The 21943-nt window shown below is 36.6% G+C and overlaps 1 protein-coding gene across 1 annotated transcript in view; it reads left to right on the top strand.

Moving 5' to 3' along the window:
- LOC125910388 (protein unc-13 homolog C) overlaps positions 1 to 21943 on the top strand; it is a 339112-nt gene that overhangs the window by 252858 nt on the left and 64311 nt on the right. Inside the window, exons 21-22 of the mRNA XM_049614136.1 lie at positions 8202 to 8258; positions 13997 to 14077. Of these exons, the coding sequence (XP_049470093.1) occupies positions 8202 to 8258; positions 13997 to 14077 (138 nt within the window). The remainder of the gene's footprint in view (positions 1 to 8201; positions 8259 to 13996; positions 14078 to 21943) is intronic.

Here is a 21943-nt window from a genome sequence, read left to right on the forward strand (position 1 = left end):
AGTGTGAGGTGATATTTCATTATGGTTTAATTTGAATTTCCCTGATGATTAGTGATGTTGAGCATCTTTTCATGTGTCTGTTGGCCATCTATATGTCTTCTTTCAAAAAAGGTCTATTCATGTCCTCTGACCATTTTTTAATTAGATTATGTGGGGGTTTTTCTGTTTTTGTTTGGAGTTTTTTGGTGTTGAGGTGTGGAAGTTCTTGATATGTTTTAGATATTAACCCCTTATCAGATATATCATTTGCAAATAGCTTCTCCCATTCAGTAGGTTGCCTTTGCATTTTGTTGATTACATTGCTGTGCAAAAGCTTTTTAATATACTATAGTCCCAGTAGTTTGCTTTTGTTTTATTTCTCTTGCCTGAAGAGATAGATCCATAAATATGTTTCTAAGGACAATTCCCAAGAGATTACTGCCTATGTTTTCTTTCAGAAATTTTATGGATTTAGGTCTCACATTTATGTCTTTAATCCATTTTGAGTTTATTTTTGTGCGTGCTGTTAAGAAAGTGGTCACGTTTCATTCTTTTGCATGTAGCTGTCCAATTTTCCCACTACCTTTTGTTAAAGACACTGTCTTTTCCCCATTTTACATAATTGACTCTTTGTTGTAGATTAATTAACCACATAAGCATGGGTTTATTTCTGGGATCTCTATTCTGTTCTTTTGATCTATATGTCTATTTTAATGCCAATATAATCCTGTTTTGATTACTATGGCTTTGTAGTTTCTTAAAATCTGGGACTGTGATACTTCAAACTTTGTTCTTTCTCAAGATTGCTTTGGCCTTTCCAGTCTTCCATATAAATTTCAGGATTATCTGTTCTATTTCTGTGAAAATGCTATTATTATTTTGACAGGGATTGCATTGAATCTATAGATTTCCTTGGGTAGTATGGACATTCTATCTTCAAATCCTTGAGCGTGTTGTATTTTTTCATTTGTTGGTGTCATCTTCAGAATAGAAGTCTTTCACCTCCTTGGTTAAATTTATTCCTAAGTATTCTATTCCTTTGGTACAATTTTAAATTGAATTGTTTTCTTAATTTCTCTTTTTGGTACTTCATTATTAGCATATAGAAATGCAAAATATTTCTGTATGTTGATTTCATATCCTGTAACTTTACTGAATTCACTTATCAGTTCTCATTTTTTTGGTGATGTCCTCAGTCTTTACTATATATAGTATCATGTCATTTGCAAAGAGTGACAGTTTTATGTCTTCCTCAGCAATTTGGATGTCTTTTCTTTCTTTTTCTTGTCTCATTATGAAGCCAGGTCTTCCTGGCTTCCTGTGCTGAACAAAATTGAGAGTAGACATTTTTTTCTTGTTCCTAATCTGAGAGGAAAAGCTTTTATTTTCTTCCCCATTGAGGATGATGTTAGCTATGGGCTTTTACATGTACAGCCTTTATTATGTTATATTTTCTCAGATGCATTTTCTACGTCTATTGAGATGATCAAATGAGCTGAGCTGAAATCAAGAGTCAGATGCTTAACTGACTGAGGCACCCAGGCCCCCCTAGTTGAGGGTGTTTATATGCATATTCATCAGGGATGTTAGCCTGTAGTTCCTTTTTGTAGTGCCTTTATCTGGTTTTGGAATCAGTGTAATGCTGGCCTCATAGAATGAATTTGGAATTTTTATTTACTCTTATTTTTTGGAGTACTTTGAGAAGAATAGGTATTAACTCTTCTTTAAATGTCTGTTGAATTCATCTGTAAAGACATCTGGTCCTGGACTTTTGCTTGATGTGAGTTTCTTTATTACCACTTCAATTTCATTACTAGTACATACCTGTTCAATTTTTCTATTTCTGCCTGATTCAATTTTGGAAGATTGGATGTGTCTAGGGATTTATCCGTTTCTAGTTTTTCTCAGTATTCTTATAATCCTTCGTATTTCTGTAGTGTCTGTTATTTCCCCATCTTCATTTCTGATTTTGAGTACTTTCTTTTTTTTTCTTTTTGAATCTGGCTAAAGGTTTACCAATTTTGTGGGACATCTGGGTGGTTCAGTTGGTTGAGTGTCTAACTTCAGCTGTGGTCATGATCTCGTGGTTTGTGAATTTGAGCCCCACGTTGGGCTCTGTGCTGACATGTCAGAGCCAGAAGCCTGCTTTTTGTGTCTCCCCTCTCTGCCCCTCCCCCACTTGTACCTCTCTCTCTCTCTTTCTCTCTCTCTCAAAAATAAACAAACATTTTAAAATATTGAAGGTTTATCAATTTTGTTTATCTTTTAAGGAAATAGCTTTTGGTTTTGGTGGCTATTTGTTAGTCTCTATTTCTTTTATTTCTATTCTGATACTTATTTCAATCCTACTGTGGGCTTTGTTCTTTTTCTAGTTTCTTCAGGTGTGATGTTCGATCATTTATTTGACATTATCCTTGCTTCTTGTTGTAGGTTTGTATTGCTATAAATTTAGAGCTGCTTTTGTTGAGTCCCAAAGATTTTGGAGTGATATATTTCCTTTTTCATTTGTTTCCATGGATTTTTTCAATTTCTTCTTTGATTTTTTTTTTTGATACATTGATACATTGTTAAGTAATATGTTGTTTAGCCTTCATGGGTTTTTTTTTCTTTCATTTGTTTGAATTGTAAATAATTTCTAGTTTCATACTAATGTGATTTGCAAAGATGCTTAATAATGATATCAATCTTAAATTTATTGAGACTTGCTTTGTGGCCTAACACGTGATCTATTTGTCCTGGAAAATATTCCATGTGCACTTGAAAAAAAGTGGGTATTCTGCTGTTTTGAGATGGAATGTTTTGTACATCTCTGTTAAATCCATCTAGTCTAATGGGTCCTTCAAAACTGTTTCCTTTTGATTTTCTGTCTGGATGATTTGTCTATTGATGTAAGTGGGGTGTTAAAGTCCCCTAAAATTATCGTATTATTGTTAATTTATTTATGTTAATGTTTGCTTTATGTATTTACATGCTCCTATATGCTGGAGGCATGGATATTTACAAGTTTTACATCCTCTTGTTGGGTTGATCCCTCTGTCATTATGTAATGCCCTTCTTTCAATCCTCTGCAGTCTTTGTTTAAAAGTCCATCCCATCTTACATAAGTATTGCTACTCTAGCTTTCTTTTTATTTCTATTTGCATAGAGTGTTTTTTTTATCCCTCCCCTTTCAGTCTCTATGTGTCTTTAGATATGAAGCATATCTTGCAGGCAGCATATAGATGAGTCTTTTTTAATCTATTTGAGTCATTCTGTATCATTTGATTGGAGCATTTAGTCCATTTACGTTTAAAGTAATTATTGATAGGTATGTACTAACTGCCATTTTGTTGCTTTCTGGTTTTTGTATTTCTTCTCAGTTCCTTTCTTCTTTTGCTCTCTTGTGGTTCAGTGGCTTTCTTTAGTGTTAGGCTTAAATTTCTTTGTATTTTTTGTACATCCATTATGGGCTTTTGATCTGTGGTTACCATTGGGTTAATATATCATATCCTATATATATAGCAAAGGACCCGGACATTTATGAACAACTTATTTCTTTCTTTTTTTTTATATGAAATTTATTGTCAAATTGGTTTGCATACAACACTCAATGCTCATCCCAACAGGTGCCCTCCTCAATGCCCATCACCCACTTTCCCCTCTCCCCTACCCCCCCATCAACGCTCAGTTTGTTCTCAGTATTTAAGAGTCTCTTATGGTTTACTTCCTTCCCTCCCTAACTTTTTCCCCCCTCCCTTTCCCCTATGGTCTTCTGTTAGTTTCTCAGGATCCACATATGAGTGAAAACATATGGTACCTTTCTCTGCATGACTTATTTCACTTAGCATAATACTCTCCAATAAGTTTGAACACTTTCTAAAAGCACTAAATTTTTACTCCCACATTCACATTTTTTGTTTGTCATATTTTAAGTATTTTTATTTTGCCTATTCCTTGACCAATTTCTGTACATATAATTGATTTTATATTTTTGTGTTTTAACTTCCATACTGGTTTTATAGGTAATTAGTCTGTTACCTTTACTATATGTTTGCTTTTACCTGTGAAATTTTTTCCTTTCATAATTTTCTTCTAGTTATATGTCTTTTCTTTCCACTTAAATAATTCCCTTCAACATTTATTATAAGGCTGGTTTTGTGGTAATAAACTCCTTTAACTTTTATTTGCTGGGAACTTCTCTCCTTCAGCTTTAACTGATAACCTTATCGGGCATAATATTTTTCATTGTAGGTGTGTTCCTTTCAGCATGTTGGCTTGCAGTTTCTGCTGAAAAATCAGCTGACAGCCTTACAGTGTTTCCCTTATATGTAGCTGTTTTTTCCTGGTGCCTTTAAGATTCTCTCTATATCATTACATTTTGCCATTTAATTATTATGTGTCTTGGTGTGAACTTCTTGGTTTCATGTTGTTAGGTGAAAGCACTCTGTGCTTTCTCAAGCTGGATGTCTGTTTTCAGATTAGGAAAGTTTTCAGCCTCCTCCTCTCTCTCTTCTCTTTCTTGGATTTCTAAAATTCAAATGTTACTCTTGGTGATATTATAGAGGTCCTTGACCTATTCTCAGTTTTTACTTTGTGCTGTGCAGCTAGGTTGCTTTCTTTGACCCTGTCTTTCATATTGCTAATCCATTCTTCTAGTTTATTTTTCATTTCAGTTAATGTATTCTTCAGCTCTGACTGGTTATTTTTTATATTTTCTATCTCCTTGTTGAAGTCCTCACTGAGTTCACTCTTTTCTCAAATCTGGTAGCAATCTTTATGACCATTACTTTGAACACTTTATTAGGCATATTGCTTATCTCCATTTGTTTAGCTCTTTTCCTGTGATTTTGTCTTGTCATATTTTTCTGTTGCCTCATTTTGTATGATTCTGTGTTTGTTTTTATGTATTATGAGGTCATCTGCATTTCATGGTCTTCATAGTAACGACCTTGTGTAGAAGAGCTCCTGCCTGTTGTGTCCTTGCAGCTTAGTCTGTTCTGGTCACCAGAACCAGGTGCTCCAAGGTTGTTCCCTGTGTGTACCCATCTGTTGTGGCTAAGCTGTGACTCCTGTGGGCTCATTGGTGGGTGGGGCCAGTACTCATTCTAGCTATCTACAGTTGGACACTGACAGTTGTTTGTACACCGAAGGGCAGTGCTTGCTCCCTGTGCAGTCATTTAGAGGCCCAGTGACAGAAACTGTGGACATGCTGGGATGTGGAGTTATCTGTCATTTTGATGGCAAGAGTCACTCTAGAGGAGCACTTGTTCAGGGCATGTATTGATGGCAAAGTAGATGGAGACTACTTTGCCCACAATAGCCCACAAGTGTCCAGGTATTTAGGCTGAGGAGGACAAGAAAAATTGGACCTGCCAGTACTTTGTTCCCAGAGAAAACTCCTGCAGACCGCAGACCCTCTGGCATACATCTGAAAATTAGCCGATCAATTTCACATATAACCCAGGCATTTTTCAAACTATTGCTTCTGTGGTTCTGGCCAAGTTATTTAGTTTTCTGCCTTTATAGGGGCAGGGACTTGGTTTTCTGTAGTCATCCAGCTCTCCCAGAGTGGGTCCCCAGGGCCAGGGGTACCCACTGTAGGGTCTGATCCCCTCACTTCTCTGTGCTTATGATGTCCCTACTGTTTGCATCTCTGCTTCTCCTACCCATTTTGATATGGACTTCTCTTTACAACTAGCTGTGGAAGGTCTGTTCTGCCAGCCTTTAGTTGTTTACAGAGTTAATTGTATAGATCTACCTGTTTCCTTGGTGTGACTATGGGATGAAGTGAGCTCAGGATCCTCCTGTTCCATCATCCCCCCCCTCTTGATTATACTTTTAGTAACCCATCTAATTGTACTTTGTTTAAGGGAATGGTTTTCATCCAGCTGAAATGATAATTAAATCTATTTTGGGAAAACATCTTTGGTGAAGACTATCTAGACAATGATCATTCAAATGTATTTTAACATACAAATCAGTTTTAAATAATGTCAATAGCAGTCAAACTTCATACTTGACATTCAGAACCTCATTTTTTGAAGGAAAAGAAAGTATGAAAGTTCAACTCATAGAATTATCTGCTATACACATAATTTTTAAATTTAATTTCACTGTGAGAACCCAGGAAAATAAATTAAGGATAGAATATCCCCAGTTTGTTTTTTCCTTAAAACTTTATAGTTTAATAAGATAAATCTAACCCTGCTATAGAGAATTTTTTTTCTATTTTCCATTTTACTTTCATCTATTCCAACATGGAGATTAACAGAGGAGACACCTTCTAGTGGATTAGAAGAATGTGATTGTATCATACACAGCGAAATAAAAAGGAATAAGAAAGATCATTTGGCAGCAAAGTTAGACAACGGTCAAGTGGATACACAGTACCAGATATCTCATTTCACACACCCTGAGTCAAGCAAAAGAAGAAATAACCATAACATGTACCTGTTATGGAGCAAACAATTTTCTTTCTGTGACTGGGGAAGGCAAGTTGATGCAAATAAGGAGTAATTACAAACCAAACTAAACTGTTTTCACCATTAACAATGCACACCCAGTCCATATTTATCCAATGAAATTATATAGACAATGTTTTCTTATAAAATGTTCCAAGAAGCAAAGATTTATATTTTTATTGATTTTCTGCCAGCAAGTGATAAAATACTTTAGGTATGTAATTTGGCTCTCCATATACATAGGCTATAAACACACACTTTATTCTGCTAAAACACATAATACATTTCTATAACACCAGTTAGCTATGGTGTGATTGGTATATAGGGGAATGATGTCAGTATAATCTGGAAGTTAAGCTGGTTTATATATAAATTTTCCTAGGTGGGAGATTCTGGAATGTAATAGAAGACCTATAAATTCAGCAGAAGGAAAGAGCATTCAACTGAGCTACTGCATAGGGGTGGCGGATACATTTGTACATAGTTGTTCTATCCAAAAAGATGAAGCTTGCCTGGCTCTCACAAATGGCAGCCTACCCTCCCCCTGTGCTAAGAGCTCCACTTGCATGGGTACTTCCCCATCCCACACTTGTATTCTATTGTTTTGTTGATTTTTGTTTGGGTTATTTATTATTTTGCATTTTTAATGCCCTTTATAGCAGCCACCAGCCTCACTGAGCTCCCTGTGAACTATACAAGCTACCTCTCAAAGTAGCACTTAATGTTTTTGATAGTTGGTAATAAAATTGCATGAGTTTCACTGTGCTGCCCATTTGCTGTTTTCCCCATGAGCCCTACTATTTCTAGTGCTCAGTTTTGTAGAATGAGGTTTTTCAAAACTACATACATCATGTTGTAGCAGAAACTCTATATATGATGTTTCATTTTTCTAAAAGTCTTCCCTAGCAAAGCTTACTATCACATCAATTTTCTCTAGCATTGAGATCTCAAAGTATGAAGCAATATCAATCATTCATTCATTCATTCACTATGTGTTCTTTGAGCTTCTGGTATGTTCTTTGCCCTGTGGTGGGGATAAAAAATATTAGACACAGTTGCTGTTCTCATAAACTTTGTAGTCCTTAATTTCCAAATAAATTCACAGGATCCACTAAAAAATGAAGAACAGTACTTCAGAATAGTTGATTGTTCTCTCCTGAGGCAATATTCTAGGGCACTAATGAACTTAGTACCAAATTTAGTTCTTTCCTGTCACTTATGCCAACAGCCAAGCCTCTAGTTTTTCAATCTAGTAGTGCTGTGGATGGTTTATTCCTGTGTTTTTCAAACTCTTCCCACTTTTCAAACTCTTGTCCTAGGAAGATCCTCTGGCTGAGGGAGGAGCTAGGAGGGCAGGTCCCTGATAGGCTGCACAGCATTGGAGGAGAGGCAGCTTCGTCTTCCTCAGCTCTGTATCTTGAAAGTTTGCATAGATCTAATTTGGTGCCACATAGAGTGAGAAAGCTGCCTCTAATATAAACAAACAAATGTTAAAGATCATTGATTTAATCCATATGTTACATAAAAATGGCTACATTAGTAGTAACCCATGCAGTAACTCAGCCTTCAGGAGTGGGATGCCTATGAGGACAATTATATTGCCAGCAGTATGAGATCCCTTTGGCCCAATCTGTAAAATAGACCAATTAAGTATGTATGGTATAAATATCACAAATGTAATAAGGGAAATAAAACAAATTGTCTATTGACCACCTTTCTACTGGGTACTGAAGATTTAAGACTGACCGAATATTCTCTCTCCTTTTCTGTGTGTGTCTCTAGGGACCTCAGATGATTTTCATTGCAGCTAAAGATCTTGGACAATTATCCAAACTGAAGGTAATAGATCTCTGTGTTGATTGGAGGGGGCAGGGGCTGGAATGTGTGGCTATTCTGTATTTAAAGTACTCACATTGTAAGTCTTAAATGCTTTAAATTATGGCATGAAATCTCATCTCAGAGCCCAAAGTGTCACGAATTGAGATGTCCTAAGTGCAGAGTGTGGTCATCCTTGACCACTTGCCTATATTCAGTGAGTCACGTGTGAAGCATATAGTGATGTAATTGGACCTTTGAAAAATTGCAAAGTGTTTCTATTGCTGTGATGAGATTTAAGATTTCTATATTTACCTCTATTCACAGAATCTGTAGTTTTATACAGGTGCCGGCCAATATTGTGATGTAGGTGCTGTGCACATTGAGATGCTGAAAAAATGGAAACATTTATCGTGTATCAAAAAAAAAAAAAAATCAAGTACCTAGGTAGCTCAGTTTGTTAAGTGTCTGACTTCGGCTCAGGTCAGGATCTCAGAGCTTATGAGTTCGAGCCCCACGCCGGGCTCCGTGCTGACAGCTCAGAGCCTGGAGCCTGCTTCAGATTCTGTGTCTCCCTCTCTGGCCTTCCCCAACTATCACTCTGTCTCTCTCTGTCTCTCTCTGTCTCTCTTAAAAATAAACATGTTTTAAAAGTTTTAAGGAAAGAATAAAGGGATTATTGGTTGTCTGTGAAAAGTAATGAGCTAACTACAATTCAGCAAGAAACTGTCCTCCTACTAGTAATGATATCTAGCATGCCAGGACTAGGATATATGTCTGTACTCTCACAATCTGCTTTAAGGATGAATCAGGCTGGGGCACTTGAAGGGCTCAATCGGGTAAGTGAACCAGTCTTCATTTTTGGCTCAGGTTATGATCCCAGGGTTATGGGATCAAGCCCTATCTTGGGCTTGGTGCTAAGGGTGGAGCCTGCTTAAAATTCTCTCTCCCTCTGCCACTCTCCCCTGCTCGTGCTCTTTCCCTCTCTCAAAACAAAAACAAAATTCAGGTTAAAATTTAGGGACTGAATTGTATGGTTTTCTTTTTTCCTTCATATGTCTAATATTTCAAATTAGAAGGGCAACTAGGAATTTTTTATTTTGTGTTCTAGTTTTCAGCATTACTTCTTTTGGGGTAAATTAGATAACATATTTTCTTTCTTATACTAATCAGGCTTTGTATGAATAAAGGCAAAGTTGAGTGCTTCATAGAAATCCATTAAAGTCTACACAAATCTTAAAGGTAACAAAGCTAGTGTGGGAAAATGAAGCTCATCAAAGCAGCTATTGAACTTGTCAATATATTCAAGCATATTATAAATGAGGATTTGCTGACTAAATAACCCTACCCTTTATTATTGCTGAAATTCACAGGACTGTGCAGGGAACCTCAGGTTCTGTCCTTCAAGGATAGGCACTTCACTGGTTAAAATATATATTGTGCTTCTGTGACTGACTTTTTTACTTAGAATAATGTCCTTCAAGTTCTTCCATTTTGTTGTATATGGGTAGATTTCCTTCTTTTTAGGAGCCAAATAAGATTCCATTGTATGTAAATACCATACTTTCTTTATCCATTCATCAATAGATGACATATAGGCCAACATTGTGCCTATCGTAGAAATACATGATGTTTTAATTCCTTTTTTGTCTCTTAGTATATAGTGTGTATCATGGGGATGAGTTCCAGATACGAAACTCCTTGGTTCAAATTCTACTTCAATTGTTTCCAAATTGGCCAAAGTATCTAACCTTTTTACTCTTCAGATTTGGCATTTGTAAAGTGCAAAAAAAAAAAAAAAAAAAAAAAAAAAAAAAGTTAACACTTGGATTACTGCGAGGATAAATTAGATAATGCATACCTTATCTTTGCATGGTAATTGCAAAAACTATGCCACCTCCCACTCACAGAAGGTGGCAGCTCAGTTAGATATTGCTGGAATTGTTTTGTGTATCTAACACAGGAGAAGGATAATCTATTTGACTGCATAATTACTTACTGAGATGAGGTAGGTGTCCTATAATTTCAGTACCCTAAAGTATATACTTGCTCAGAAAGTAACATTAAAAGCTAATAATCCACTTAAAATACTGCATTGTCACCTACAATTGCTTCCCACAGGTATTCAGTTACATTGGTGGTTTGGAGGAAAGGTAAAAGGTAGAAGTTACTGCCACGCACATCTTGCTCCCTTGCTTTATCCCCCTTATTTTCTTCGTGGGATTTCTATTCCCTTCTTTGAAAAATAGGTTTATACAGGGTTGAAATTTCTTATATAAAGCCATGGAGGTGAAACAGCATTGTTTCTCATTACAAAAGAAACGGCCCTGGCCCTGCTTCTAGCATCTGTGTGATACTAGGAAACATACTCTATCTCCCACGGCTACTGTTTCCTGAGTTAGAAGTTATATCAGCCAGAACTGTTTTCAGTTCCAAGTGCTAGAAAGCCAGACTAATGTAAACAAGGGAGGAATTTATTGCTACATGAAATTTTATAGTCCTAGCTAACTCTGCTTTCCATCGCTGCTTGATTAGGAACTCAAAGATGTTACAGAACCCAGTTAGTATCTCTCAACTATGTTCTTTCCTTGTTTGATATATGGGCATAACAAACCTACCTTTCTATTGGTAAGATGGTTGTCTCTGCCGTATAGCATCATTCAAACTTGAATTGTGTAGAGAAGAGCACCCAATTTGATGTGGGAAATTCCAGCAAATCCCACCAGCACATCATGGGCTCTGATATGAAGCCAACCACTATGACATAGGCCATTTGGCTTAACTCACAGACCAACCCCTGAGCTGGGGGTTTAATCCATGCTGTTCAAATCTTATGAACTTTTAGTGGACTAGAGACAGCTCCCCAGAGGGGAGCTGTTAGTGGGGGGAAATCGGAGTTCACAAAAAACATAACACTTTAGGACTTTAGGTCCCTTTGCAACTTGCAAACTTCTTCAAGAATATGCTAAACTAAAAACAAAATTTTAAACACTTTAGGACTTTAGGTCCCTTTGCAACTTGCAAACTTCTTCAAGAATATGCTAAACTAAAAACAAAATTTTAATAAGGTGTCCTAAAAGGATTATATCATCAGCACTGAAATAATCCAAAGGACTAAAAATAGAATCTTGTATACATAGGTGATAGAAAAATAATGTAGTTCTAAATTATATTTTTCTATTATTGGTCCTTGATTTTTTTAATTTTTAAGTTGATTATTAATCTATTTGGTCATTATTATTTGAATTATAGAACAAGACCTTTAAAATATTATGCAAAATTCAAATTTTTGTCAGAATAAAGAACTTCAAATTTTACAAAGTCATTTTCCCTTATTTTATACTAAAATGTCACTTCCATTTTTTTTCATCTTAAACAATGGGTCTTTACATTTTTCATATATTAGTTTGAAAGCATATTTGGATAAATTCAGAAGTCCTGTATGGAAATATGAACAAATAACTTGGGTGCCTGGGTGGCTCAGTCAGTTAGGCATCCAACTTTGGCTCAGGTCATGATCTCTCAGTTCGTTGAGTTTAAGCCCCGCATCGGTCTCTGTGCTGACAACTCAGAGCCTGCTTCAGATTCTGTCTCTCTCTCTCTCCACCCCTCCGTTGCTTGCCTTCTGTCTCTCTTTCTCTCAAAAAAATAAATAAACATTAAAACATTTAAATCAAAAAACACAAGTAACCAACTTATTTTAAAGAATACAAGGTCAAGGAAAATAAAACAAGGAGGGAAATTGTTTTTCTGCATTTGATTATGATTTAATAATAATCCATTAAAGTAGTATTCAGCCATTTGACATATTCTATATTACTTCCTGGTCTGGAGCTTCATAATGTATGTTTATTATGTATGCCCAAATTATTACTGTTTAATAGGATCAGATTTATTTGGCATGTTTTTTAATGTTTATTTTAAACATTAAAGGGAAGCAGAGAGAGGCAGAGGACCCAAAGGAGGCTCCGTACTGTCAGCATAGAACTCAATGCAGGGCTTGAACTCACAAACCTTGAGATCATGACCTGAGACAAAGTTGGACCCTTACCTGACTGAGCCACCCAGGCTGGCATAATTTTTTTAAAACATAAATTTTCATGGAGAGGTGATGCAATGTTAAAACCAATTAATACATCAAAGACTGTAAGTTTACTTACTGCAAGCAAGCAGTAACTCATTGGGCAATAACTCATTGCCAGCCCTTTTCACAGATTCCCTTACTTGAAAGAACTATTTTTAAATCCCAGAAAATTATTTCTTATAAAATATATATTTTTTTTCTATAATATAGAAGGAGTTGAAGCCAGAGATTTAATATGAAATACTTATATTTACTTACTCTAAAGCATTTCCCCCCTATAATTTAGTAAACATTTCCCATTACTGTTTGAATCTCAATGGGTAGTTAATACTCATATTTTTAAAATATTAAATAGACTTATATGTTTGAGTTTAAAACTCTATCAGGGAAAGATGTAGTAAGATACAGAATTGTATGTGATAGGTCCATGAAGCATTATATCATTTTTTCAAAACTACCCAAAAGAATATGCTTTCATTCAAGCGTATCGAACCCTACAAGATATGCTGAAAGTACAGTTCAGCTACCAAAAATACACTGAATGCCTAACAGGTTATAATTGCCAAGATAGGCCCTGAAAGACTGCAGACAAGATGTAGATCAAGATTATCTTCAGGAAGTCATGGTATCTACCAAATAAAGAATAAGAAAAGGGCTACAATAGGATGAGTCGCTGGGCATGATTGCACAATTTGTGCATTGCACACAAGTGCCTGTCTGCGGGAGCAAATAAACTGCTCTAATAGAGCCCATGCTCCACTTGCCAAGCCATACGTGTTGTTGTAGAGCTGTGCCCTGTAGAAAAAGAGGCACCTGTTACTACTGACAAAAGGCACTGACTGATCATTAAGTCATTCATTCTCAGAGCTGTGTCCACATGGCCTTTCCTTTAATTAGCATAGAGGCACCTAGGTAAGTTAGAATTTAAGCTCCAGGAGGACAAAACTCTTTCTTTTACTGAACAGCATATCACGATCACTAGGATAGCACTGGCATATGATATGTCGTTGGCTAGAATAGTGGCTGCTCTGGGGATATTAGCAATTTGAGGAATTTTTAACATTTTTCTCTTAGATTTCTATTTCTTGTATTATTGTCTTCAACTTTATACCATGATTTCCCTAAAAACTTTGAATGATGGGTTGAGACAGTCCATAGTGAACAATGAGGAATATCCATTGTAAGTATGGAAATCAGCTCTAAAATATTGAAAAATATTTTAAAATATTGAAAATCTGCAGAGCCAAATACAGTTAACTCTTGGGGGCTTTCATTACTAATGACAAAGCATTAAGGGGATGCAAGAAAGATACTAAATTGGGGGCATTATATTTAAAGTAGACTTTAACAGTAGTGATTGAAAGAAGCCAAAATTACCTTCTAACTCGCGGTCATGACTAATCTTCCTCAGTGTGACAGACATTGAAAAAACTTTGACACATTTTTCCGGGTCTCTCTTTTTTTTCCTAACATTAACTTGTAAGTGAAAAGTAAAGCCCCATATGGATCAAAGTTCAGTATTTCTTTTTTTTTTTTTTAAGAGTAGCTATTGATTAGATATATGACAAAATAATCATCTAAAATGTGTCCCTGTGGTCATTATGCAGATTTTGTTTGAAAATAGTTGTTAAATGAATGAACTGGTTAATTTATAAGTAATCGTTACCCTGTTTTCTAGGAGCACATGATTCGGGAGGATGCCAAGGGTCTGACACCAAGACAGTGTGCTGTGATGGAGGTGGTCCTGGCTACTATCAAGGTAAGGTTACAGGACTCCTGAATCCCGCATCCAGAGTCCTCTGTTTACCCTCAGAGAAAGTTTTCCCACATGCCTATCTATAGTGCTGTGCCATCCATAGATACAGAAGATAGTTGTATGGGTATATTTCCATACGCATTGTGTCAGATTGAGTACATACTGTCTCCACAGTATCCACCTTACTCTGTCCTTATACTTGCTTCCTTTGAAAATGTGTGTGAAACTTTTGCTGTAACATGTGTTTGCAAAGAAAGACATATACCCCCCCACCAAAGTTCAATTAAATAGACGCTTCAGGAGGTTTGGGGTTAACAGAATTTCTTTTTATGTTTTCTATGCTTGTTGAAATGGCTTTTAAGAGATCAATCTTCTCCTCTCTCTTAGTAAGTGCAATAATTTAATTTTCTGCAGAAAACCCAAAGGCATTGTGTTGTGTGCATCAATTTTTCATAGCCAAAGGTTGACCAAAAGTTACTGTGGTATGGGCTAAATATGGACAGACCTCAAAATGTAACTTAGAAGCTCTTTGTCTCCACATAATTCCTTTTCTGTTTATGTACATATATTTCATATTTATATACATGCATTTTATATTTATATGTGAAAGCTTATCGAAGAGTGAAAATTTATTGTCTAAATTTAAACCCTGTCCATTGTCGCCATGCTTCACCGGGGGAAAGCATCTATTATCGTGCAGCATGTGTGACCAGTGTAGCAAAAACTGTTAGCTACAATGAACTCTTTTCAGAGCACAGAATAGTCTCACAGGATAGAAACAGACATTACTATGGAATTCATTAAAAGAGACTTGTGCAACAATTGGGCACCTTAACAAAACTGTTAACTCACAGCTTTTATTTTGCAGTTTCAGCATTTAATAAGATGCCATCTTTTCCTGCTTCAATGTCAAAAACTGCAAAATAAAAGTTGTGAGGTGAGAATTTTGTGACACCTGGTGGAAACTGGAGGGTATGAATTTAGGCAGTGAGAGTACAGCAATGGAGTTTCTAAAGCTGCAGCTAGAGAGTTACCTGGAAGTATGGAAATTTTGCACAGTCATTTTGAGGGGAAAAAATGGAAAACATGAAAAAAAACAGAGAAAATAGCAAAAACAGCTGTTTTTAAAAAATTATTTTCAGAGCACCTGGGTGGGTTAATCGGTTGAGCGTCCAACCTGGGCTCAGGTCATGATCTCGCGGTTCCTCAGCTCAAGCCCCACATTGGGCTCAATGTTGTCAGTGCAAAGCCAGCTTCAGATCCTCTGTCTCTCTCAAAAATAAACAAAAAACATTTTAAATAAATAAATAATATTTTCAACAAATGAATAAGAAATGACTGACCTTTGGAGTTAGAGCAGAACTAATAGCCATTAGTTCCTACAAATTAGGAAATGCTAGTAGAAAATAATAAGAACTTTGAAGTGAACCATGAACACGGGGAAAAAAGTAAGATTTTTAGAAACTGAATACAGCCCTTCATGGGTTTTATTAAGTCACTGTAGGACTTTGAGAGAGAAGGGAAAATATGTGCTATGAAAAGAGAATAGCATTCAGACCTGGCTCTTATCCCTAACACCAATATTTCTACCTGCAGGCTTAGTTATGCCCAAAGTCTGGGACATTCCTGATCTCCAGCCAAGTTCCCTTGTTCTACATCTTGACAGTTCAACTACCCCATCTTCCTGTCATGTCATCTGGGATGATCTTTTAATTCAGTCTCAGACACTTCCACCAGCTGGTGTCCAAGATCCAGTAGTAAATGGGTACATGTCATTATCTTGTTTCTCTAGGACTCAGGTCTGACCCTGATCCTCCTGAACCTCAGAGCCTGAGGTCAGGCCTCTATGCTACACCTACTGGGCCTATTATGAGACTCTTTTGGTCTGTAGTCTGCCTATCTGCCAACACATGTACCTGGGCATTCATTTCTATGGCCCTGTAGTCAGTTTGCCAAAGCTGGGACTCCCGTTATCTTGTCTGATTCTGAGATTTTACCCAACTGATTATCCTACCAAACACTAATTCTGTTGTTGACTACAAAGGAATTCAGGAAAAAGAGGAATACTACTTAAAAGAATTGCAGCTCTAATAGCTAGCGATTCAAGGTCGGCTTGAAGCCCAGCAGAGGGACCCCTGTAATACTAGCAGAGACCTCATGAGAAAGATGTTCTTCTGCAGAAGCACCAGATGCTACCCAGGCTAACTCACAAAGGCTCCCAAAGACATGATCCTTCTTTAACTCAGTTTATGCACATAAGCTGGAAATAAAAAATGAAGAAGGAAAATGCTATGGAGTTTATAGACTATAGACTGAAATAGTGGTTTACATTCTTTCAAATATCTTCCATTTATGTACATCTTCTCGCCTGATCTTTAAAAACATCTGGCTGTTAGGTATGTCAAGAGTTATCATTCACATCTTATAGATTAAACAATGGAGGCTGAGCAGGTTTAAGTTACCATCAAAGGCCAGAAAGCTGCTAGTAATTGGCAGAGCTGAGAAAGGACTCCTACCTCTAATGTCATTGTCCTTGCTTCTGTGTCACATTATTTCCCTAACTGTTAACAGAGTATTGGTAAAATGCCACAGGCCAAAATGGATAATATTTCTTTAGAGAAATTAGTTATTTCTAGATAAAATACCAGATTTCAATTATTTATATTATTTTCTAAAGATGATTTAAAATCTTTCAACCTCTAAAAATATTAACTCTCTTAAATAGTAAAACTTTGGGGTGCCTGGATGGCTCAACCGGTTAAGAGTCTGACTTCGTCTCAGGTCATGATCTTGCAGTTTGTGAGTTTGAGCCCCATGTCAGGCTCTGTGCTGACAGCTCAAAGCCTGCCTCTGATTCTGTGCCTCCCTCACTTGTGCTCTGTCTCTCTCTCTCAAAAAAATAAATAATAAATTTTAAATACTAAAATTTTAACTGGACTATTTTGTCATACCAGTCACAGGTTTCAGTTATGAGTCAAAAGGAGAGAATGTGGCATAAGTTCCAAAAATCCCTTATGTCAGGAAGACTTAGGACTGCTATGAACTTCCCTGAAATGTGGATTTCTTTCAAAAAAAAAAAAAAAAAAACAGACCTTTTTCTCAACAATAGGTACTCTTGACCTGAGCATGAATCCCAAGAACTTAAGGAAATTCCTGTCTTGAACAAACCTCAGGTTATTTTCTGATAAATTTGAAAATCAAAAAACCCAGAAAATAAGCTGGCTGGTTTTATTTTTGTCCAACCTTCCAGATTTCCCTGGAACAACTTGTTCTTTGTACCCAAACATGACACTCTACAATGTATGTTGCATATGTTTGACATCATGTAGGGACAATACAGAGACTTCCCTAAAAATAATAACCATGTGAATTAGGGCCCTCTAGAAATGTTAATTTTTTTGGATATAAAGGAGAGAATTTGTACTAAATGTGAATATCTATTCAAATATAGCTTTGGAATTTACTTATTACATATTTAATCCGAGATAACACCATTTCTGAACATTTGGATTTCAGACAAATAGCAAGACATATGATATTATGCCTCTGAGGCTGTTACCCTGACTGAGGTCCTACACTATCCTGCTATCCATTATTCATGAGGCAGTTTTGGTGGCTGCTTCTCTGTATCTTTTTTATCATAAGTTTAGTTTTTGCATTATTTAAAATTCAGCTGCTCATGAGAAGTACAAAATCACTTACCTAGTTTGGACTATTGGAATTCAAAAATCATTACTTGAGAGCTTACTTGTATGTAGGAAATATGGTAAGCAAGGAGGAGGCTAAACCAAGGAGAGATCTTGCTCTAGACTTAAGAACACCAGCCTCTACAATTGATCAAATAAGAGGTGTGGACAAAGTGCTGGGGACTGCAGACAGGGTAATATATTCTCTGTGACTCACTAGGGGAAAGAGAGGGAAGCTTTGGGGTTGAGAGGCTGAAATGGGGCAAAGCAAGGGGGAAAGTCATTGCAGGCCTAGAGAAAAGCTTGAATGGAATGCGAGAAGGGGTGAATCAGTCTGAGAACTTCAAATAGTCCAGTGTAGAGGAACAGATCATGACTGGTTGAGTACTGTAGGGAAAAAAAGAGGAACACTGGATGGGAGCCAAAATGCTGACGCTTACATCAAGGTAAATGGGAAAGAGTAGCATATTCTGATCTGATGTATACACGAGGACTCCAGTTGTGGTAGAAAATAATTTCTAAAATATCTATCAAATAATTCCTTAAAAAAGAAATAAATCTTAGTTGTTAAAGGCAGATTATATCTGAGTTTGCAAAATGAATTGTCTGCATGGATTTTCCAAAAATATGTGATGATGGGTAAGTGCTATCAAAATAGTGTATGAAACCAGGAAGAAAATTCTTCCTGCAAACTTGTAAAGAAACATTAGCATGTTCCCATCAGTCAGTAAAAATAGATCATAAAAAATCTTCAAATTATATGACAAATTTAATGAATTAGAGGAATTGAGAATTTTTACTGGGCTTATAAAAGGAATGGCTTGTTAAGGGTACAGACAGTATTTATCCTGATTTAATTTCAGCAGTACTATTTTTTTTTCTCAGAAATAACAACCAGGTCTTCAGTGCTTTATGTTTTGTAGTTTTATGAAGAATATTATAAACAGAACAAAATCTATCTGGTTTTTCTTTAATATAAGAAAATGATATTTACACATAGCTCTTTCAATCTCCATTCAGATGGAATAATAGTTTTCCTCCCCACCCACCCTTAAATTACTAAATCCCATTACTGTATTAAGGTGGAAGCCTTTGCAAATATCAGAATATGGATGTAAATACAAATTTAAATAAAATATTTGGAACCACCTGAGGAATTATATCACTGGCTATGATCAGAGTATCAGGACAGTAAGTAATTAAGAGAGAAAAAACTGCAGTGTGTAAATCACTGTCCACTCCAATGGGAAAAATAATAGGGCTGAAGAAATTATTGTCAGCAAATTAAATGAGTTATCACATGGAAAACAATTAAAATATCTCCTGCCATATAGAAAGTTCCTTATAAATGTGACTATCAAATCACCTGAAAACTGGTTTATTTTGGATGAGCCTCTTTCTGCTGTTTTACTCAAGTTCTCACATATTCTACTACAATTGTTTTTTTTTTTCCTCCTTCCTTAATAGGCCCTTCATTCTCTCTCAATGAAACTAAGTATTAAATCTGACTCTCTGCTCCAAGCAATGGTCCAAGTCCTTATGGCTTTACCCTCTGGCCTTATGGTTTTCTATGTTCAGCATCTTTTCTCTATAAGGGCACAAACCCCATAAGATTCTTGAGTGTTCCCTGAGACTCCCCTCTGGGAAGCAGTGCTGCTTTTTGTTGTTGTTGTCATTTTCTTTTCAAGGAGTTTCTTTTCAAGTACATTAAAAATTAAATAATGATACATGTTAACTGATAAGAAAACAGCAATTGCACTACTAGGTATTTATCCAAGGGATACAGGTGTGCTGTTTCGAAGGGACACATGCACCGCAATGTTTATAGCAGCACTATCAACAATAGCCAAAGTATGGAAAGAGCCCAAATGTCCAGTGATGGATGAGTGGATAAAGAAGATGTGGATATATACAATGGAGTATTACTCGGCAATCAAAAAGAATGAAATCTTGCCATTTGTAACTATGCGGGTGGAACTAGAGGGTACTATGCTAAGTGAAATTAGAGAAAGACAAATATATGACTTCACTAATATGAGGACTTTAAGACACAGAACAGATGACACAAGGGAAAGGAAGCAAAATAATATAAAAACAGGGAGGGGGACAAAACAGAAGAGACTCTTAAATATGGAGAACAAACAGAGGGTTGCTGGAGGGGTTGTGGGAGGGGGATGGGCTAAATGGGTAAGGGACATTAAGGAATGTACTCCTGAAATCATTGTTGCACTATATGGTAACTAACTTGGATGCAAATTAAAATATGAAAGAAAGAAAGAAAGAAAGAAAGAAAGAAAGAAAGAAAGAAAAAAGAAAAAACAGTGTAAGATATGTAACAGATGATACAGATGCCAATTGAGGGGCCCAGATTAAAAAGTGGTAAGGATTGAGAAGAGGGAGCAACGAGTGTGAGCTCAGGGGATCAGGAAAAGCTGGAGGAGGATCTTGAAGGACAGATGGGAGTCCACGGGCTGGATTGGAAAGACAGTAGTTTTCCCTGAAGGAAGATTCATGACTTGCACATAATCAGAGGAAAGGGACTTCATCATGGAAAGGCACAAGACCAGAGGACTGGCTGTCAGTGACTGAACTATGCTATGGGACTGGTCTAGATATAACTGGAGGTTTGGATAGTAAAGCCATGTAAAATGAGGATTCAGGAAATGTTTGCATTGAAAGAACAGAGATGCTTCTGCACCTTCAGTGTATTCTATAAAAGAGCCATTGATGATTTCATAAATATATGGCATTCTAGATATGGCATTTTAGCAATGGAAATCTTACAGAAATGTGCAAAATGCATGGAATAGTTCAAGATTTAGTCACAGAGATCATTTACAGTTATTTAATGCATAAAATGATGATGGCTATCGATAGGGTACTAGCCTTAGGAGTAGAAGTGAAAGATGGATATGATTGACACTTGAAGGGGAGACTCACTGGAACTTGGCAACAGTTGACTCAGCCCAGAGGATGAGAAAGCATGGTTCCACTGGGGAAAAAAAAAATCAGGCAGGAGGGCTGTTTTTCTACTGCCACAATGAAGTTAGATATGGTAGCAGGAGCATAGAAATAAATATCTAGTAAATGCAGGTATGAGGGGCTGGTGCTTAGGAAACAAAGCAAGGCTCAAGTTTCAGGAGTTATTCTGCTAATTAAGCATGTCTTCTTCTAAGTAAAAAGAACTCCACAGTTCACAAATCTCTTCCAGATTGAAAAATTCATTTCATCCCTACAATACCACAGTCAGGCAGGGTGCATGTTTCTGCTCCCATTCAACAAAGGAAAAAATGATACTCTCTGAGATTACATAATCTATGCATGGAGTACACTGCAAAGAGGAAAAATGATGAATTTACATTTTCTCACACATTTTAAAGTAAAAAGCAGAGAGTCAAAGAGGTGGAAAAGATCCTAAAATCTCAGAATAGAAACAGAATCCAACATCTCCTTCCCTACTCATATAGATGTCATCTACAATGTTGTTGGCTCATAGTCAAATGGCCACCACTTAATGGCCAGTGATGGGACCTCACTCACAGGTAGCAGCTTCAATTTTTAAGATACACTTATTATTAAAAAGTTATCAAGCCAATAACTGTTTAGTACTTTTAGCTCTACATTGGTCCTTCTGTCCTTATTTCTACTTCCTTTTCCATTTGATAGCCTCTCATACACTGAAGGAAACTGTCATGTCTCCCCGATTTATCAACAGCCATTTATTATTTTTTAATTTTTTTTAACGTTTATTTATTTTTGAGACAGAGAGAGACAGAGCATGAACGGGGGAGAATCAGATAGAGGGAGACACAGAATCCAAAACAGGCTCCAGGCTCTGAGCTGTCAGCACAGAGCCTGACGCGGGGCTTGAACTCACGGACCGCGAGATCATGACCTGAGCTGAAGTCGGACGCTTAACCGACTGAGCCACCCAGGCGCCCCTCAACAGCCATTTATTAAATGACATGCCTTCTGGACCTTACAAAATTCTGGCAGTCTACCACCTTTGGATGCCCTCCACTTTTTCATATTTCTTATAAATGATGAGGCCTAGGGATAAATTTATAATGACCCCAATATTTCAAATATGTTCTAATAAGCAGAGAATGCTGTTGCTCTATCACAGCCTTTGTCTTGATCGGTCTATCTATATTAATGCATGATCAGAATTCATTATCTTTGA

Source organism: Panthera uncia (genome assembly GCF_023721935.1).
Source record: "Panthera uncia isolate 11264 chromosome B3 unlocalized genomic scaffold, Puncia_PCG_1.0 HiC_scaffold_1, whole genome shotgun sequence".
In the NCBI taxonomy this organism is placed as follows: domain Eukaryota; kingdom Metazoa; phylum Chordata; class Mammalia; order Carnivora; family Felidae; genus Panthera; species Panthera uncia.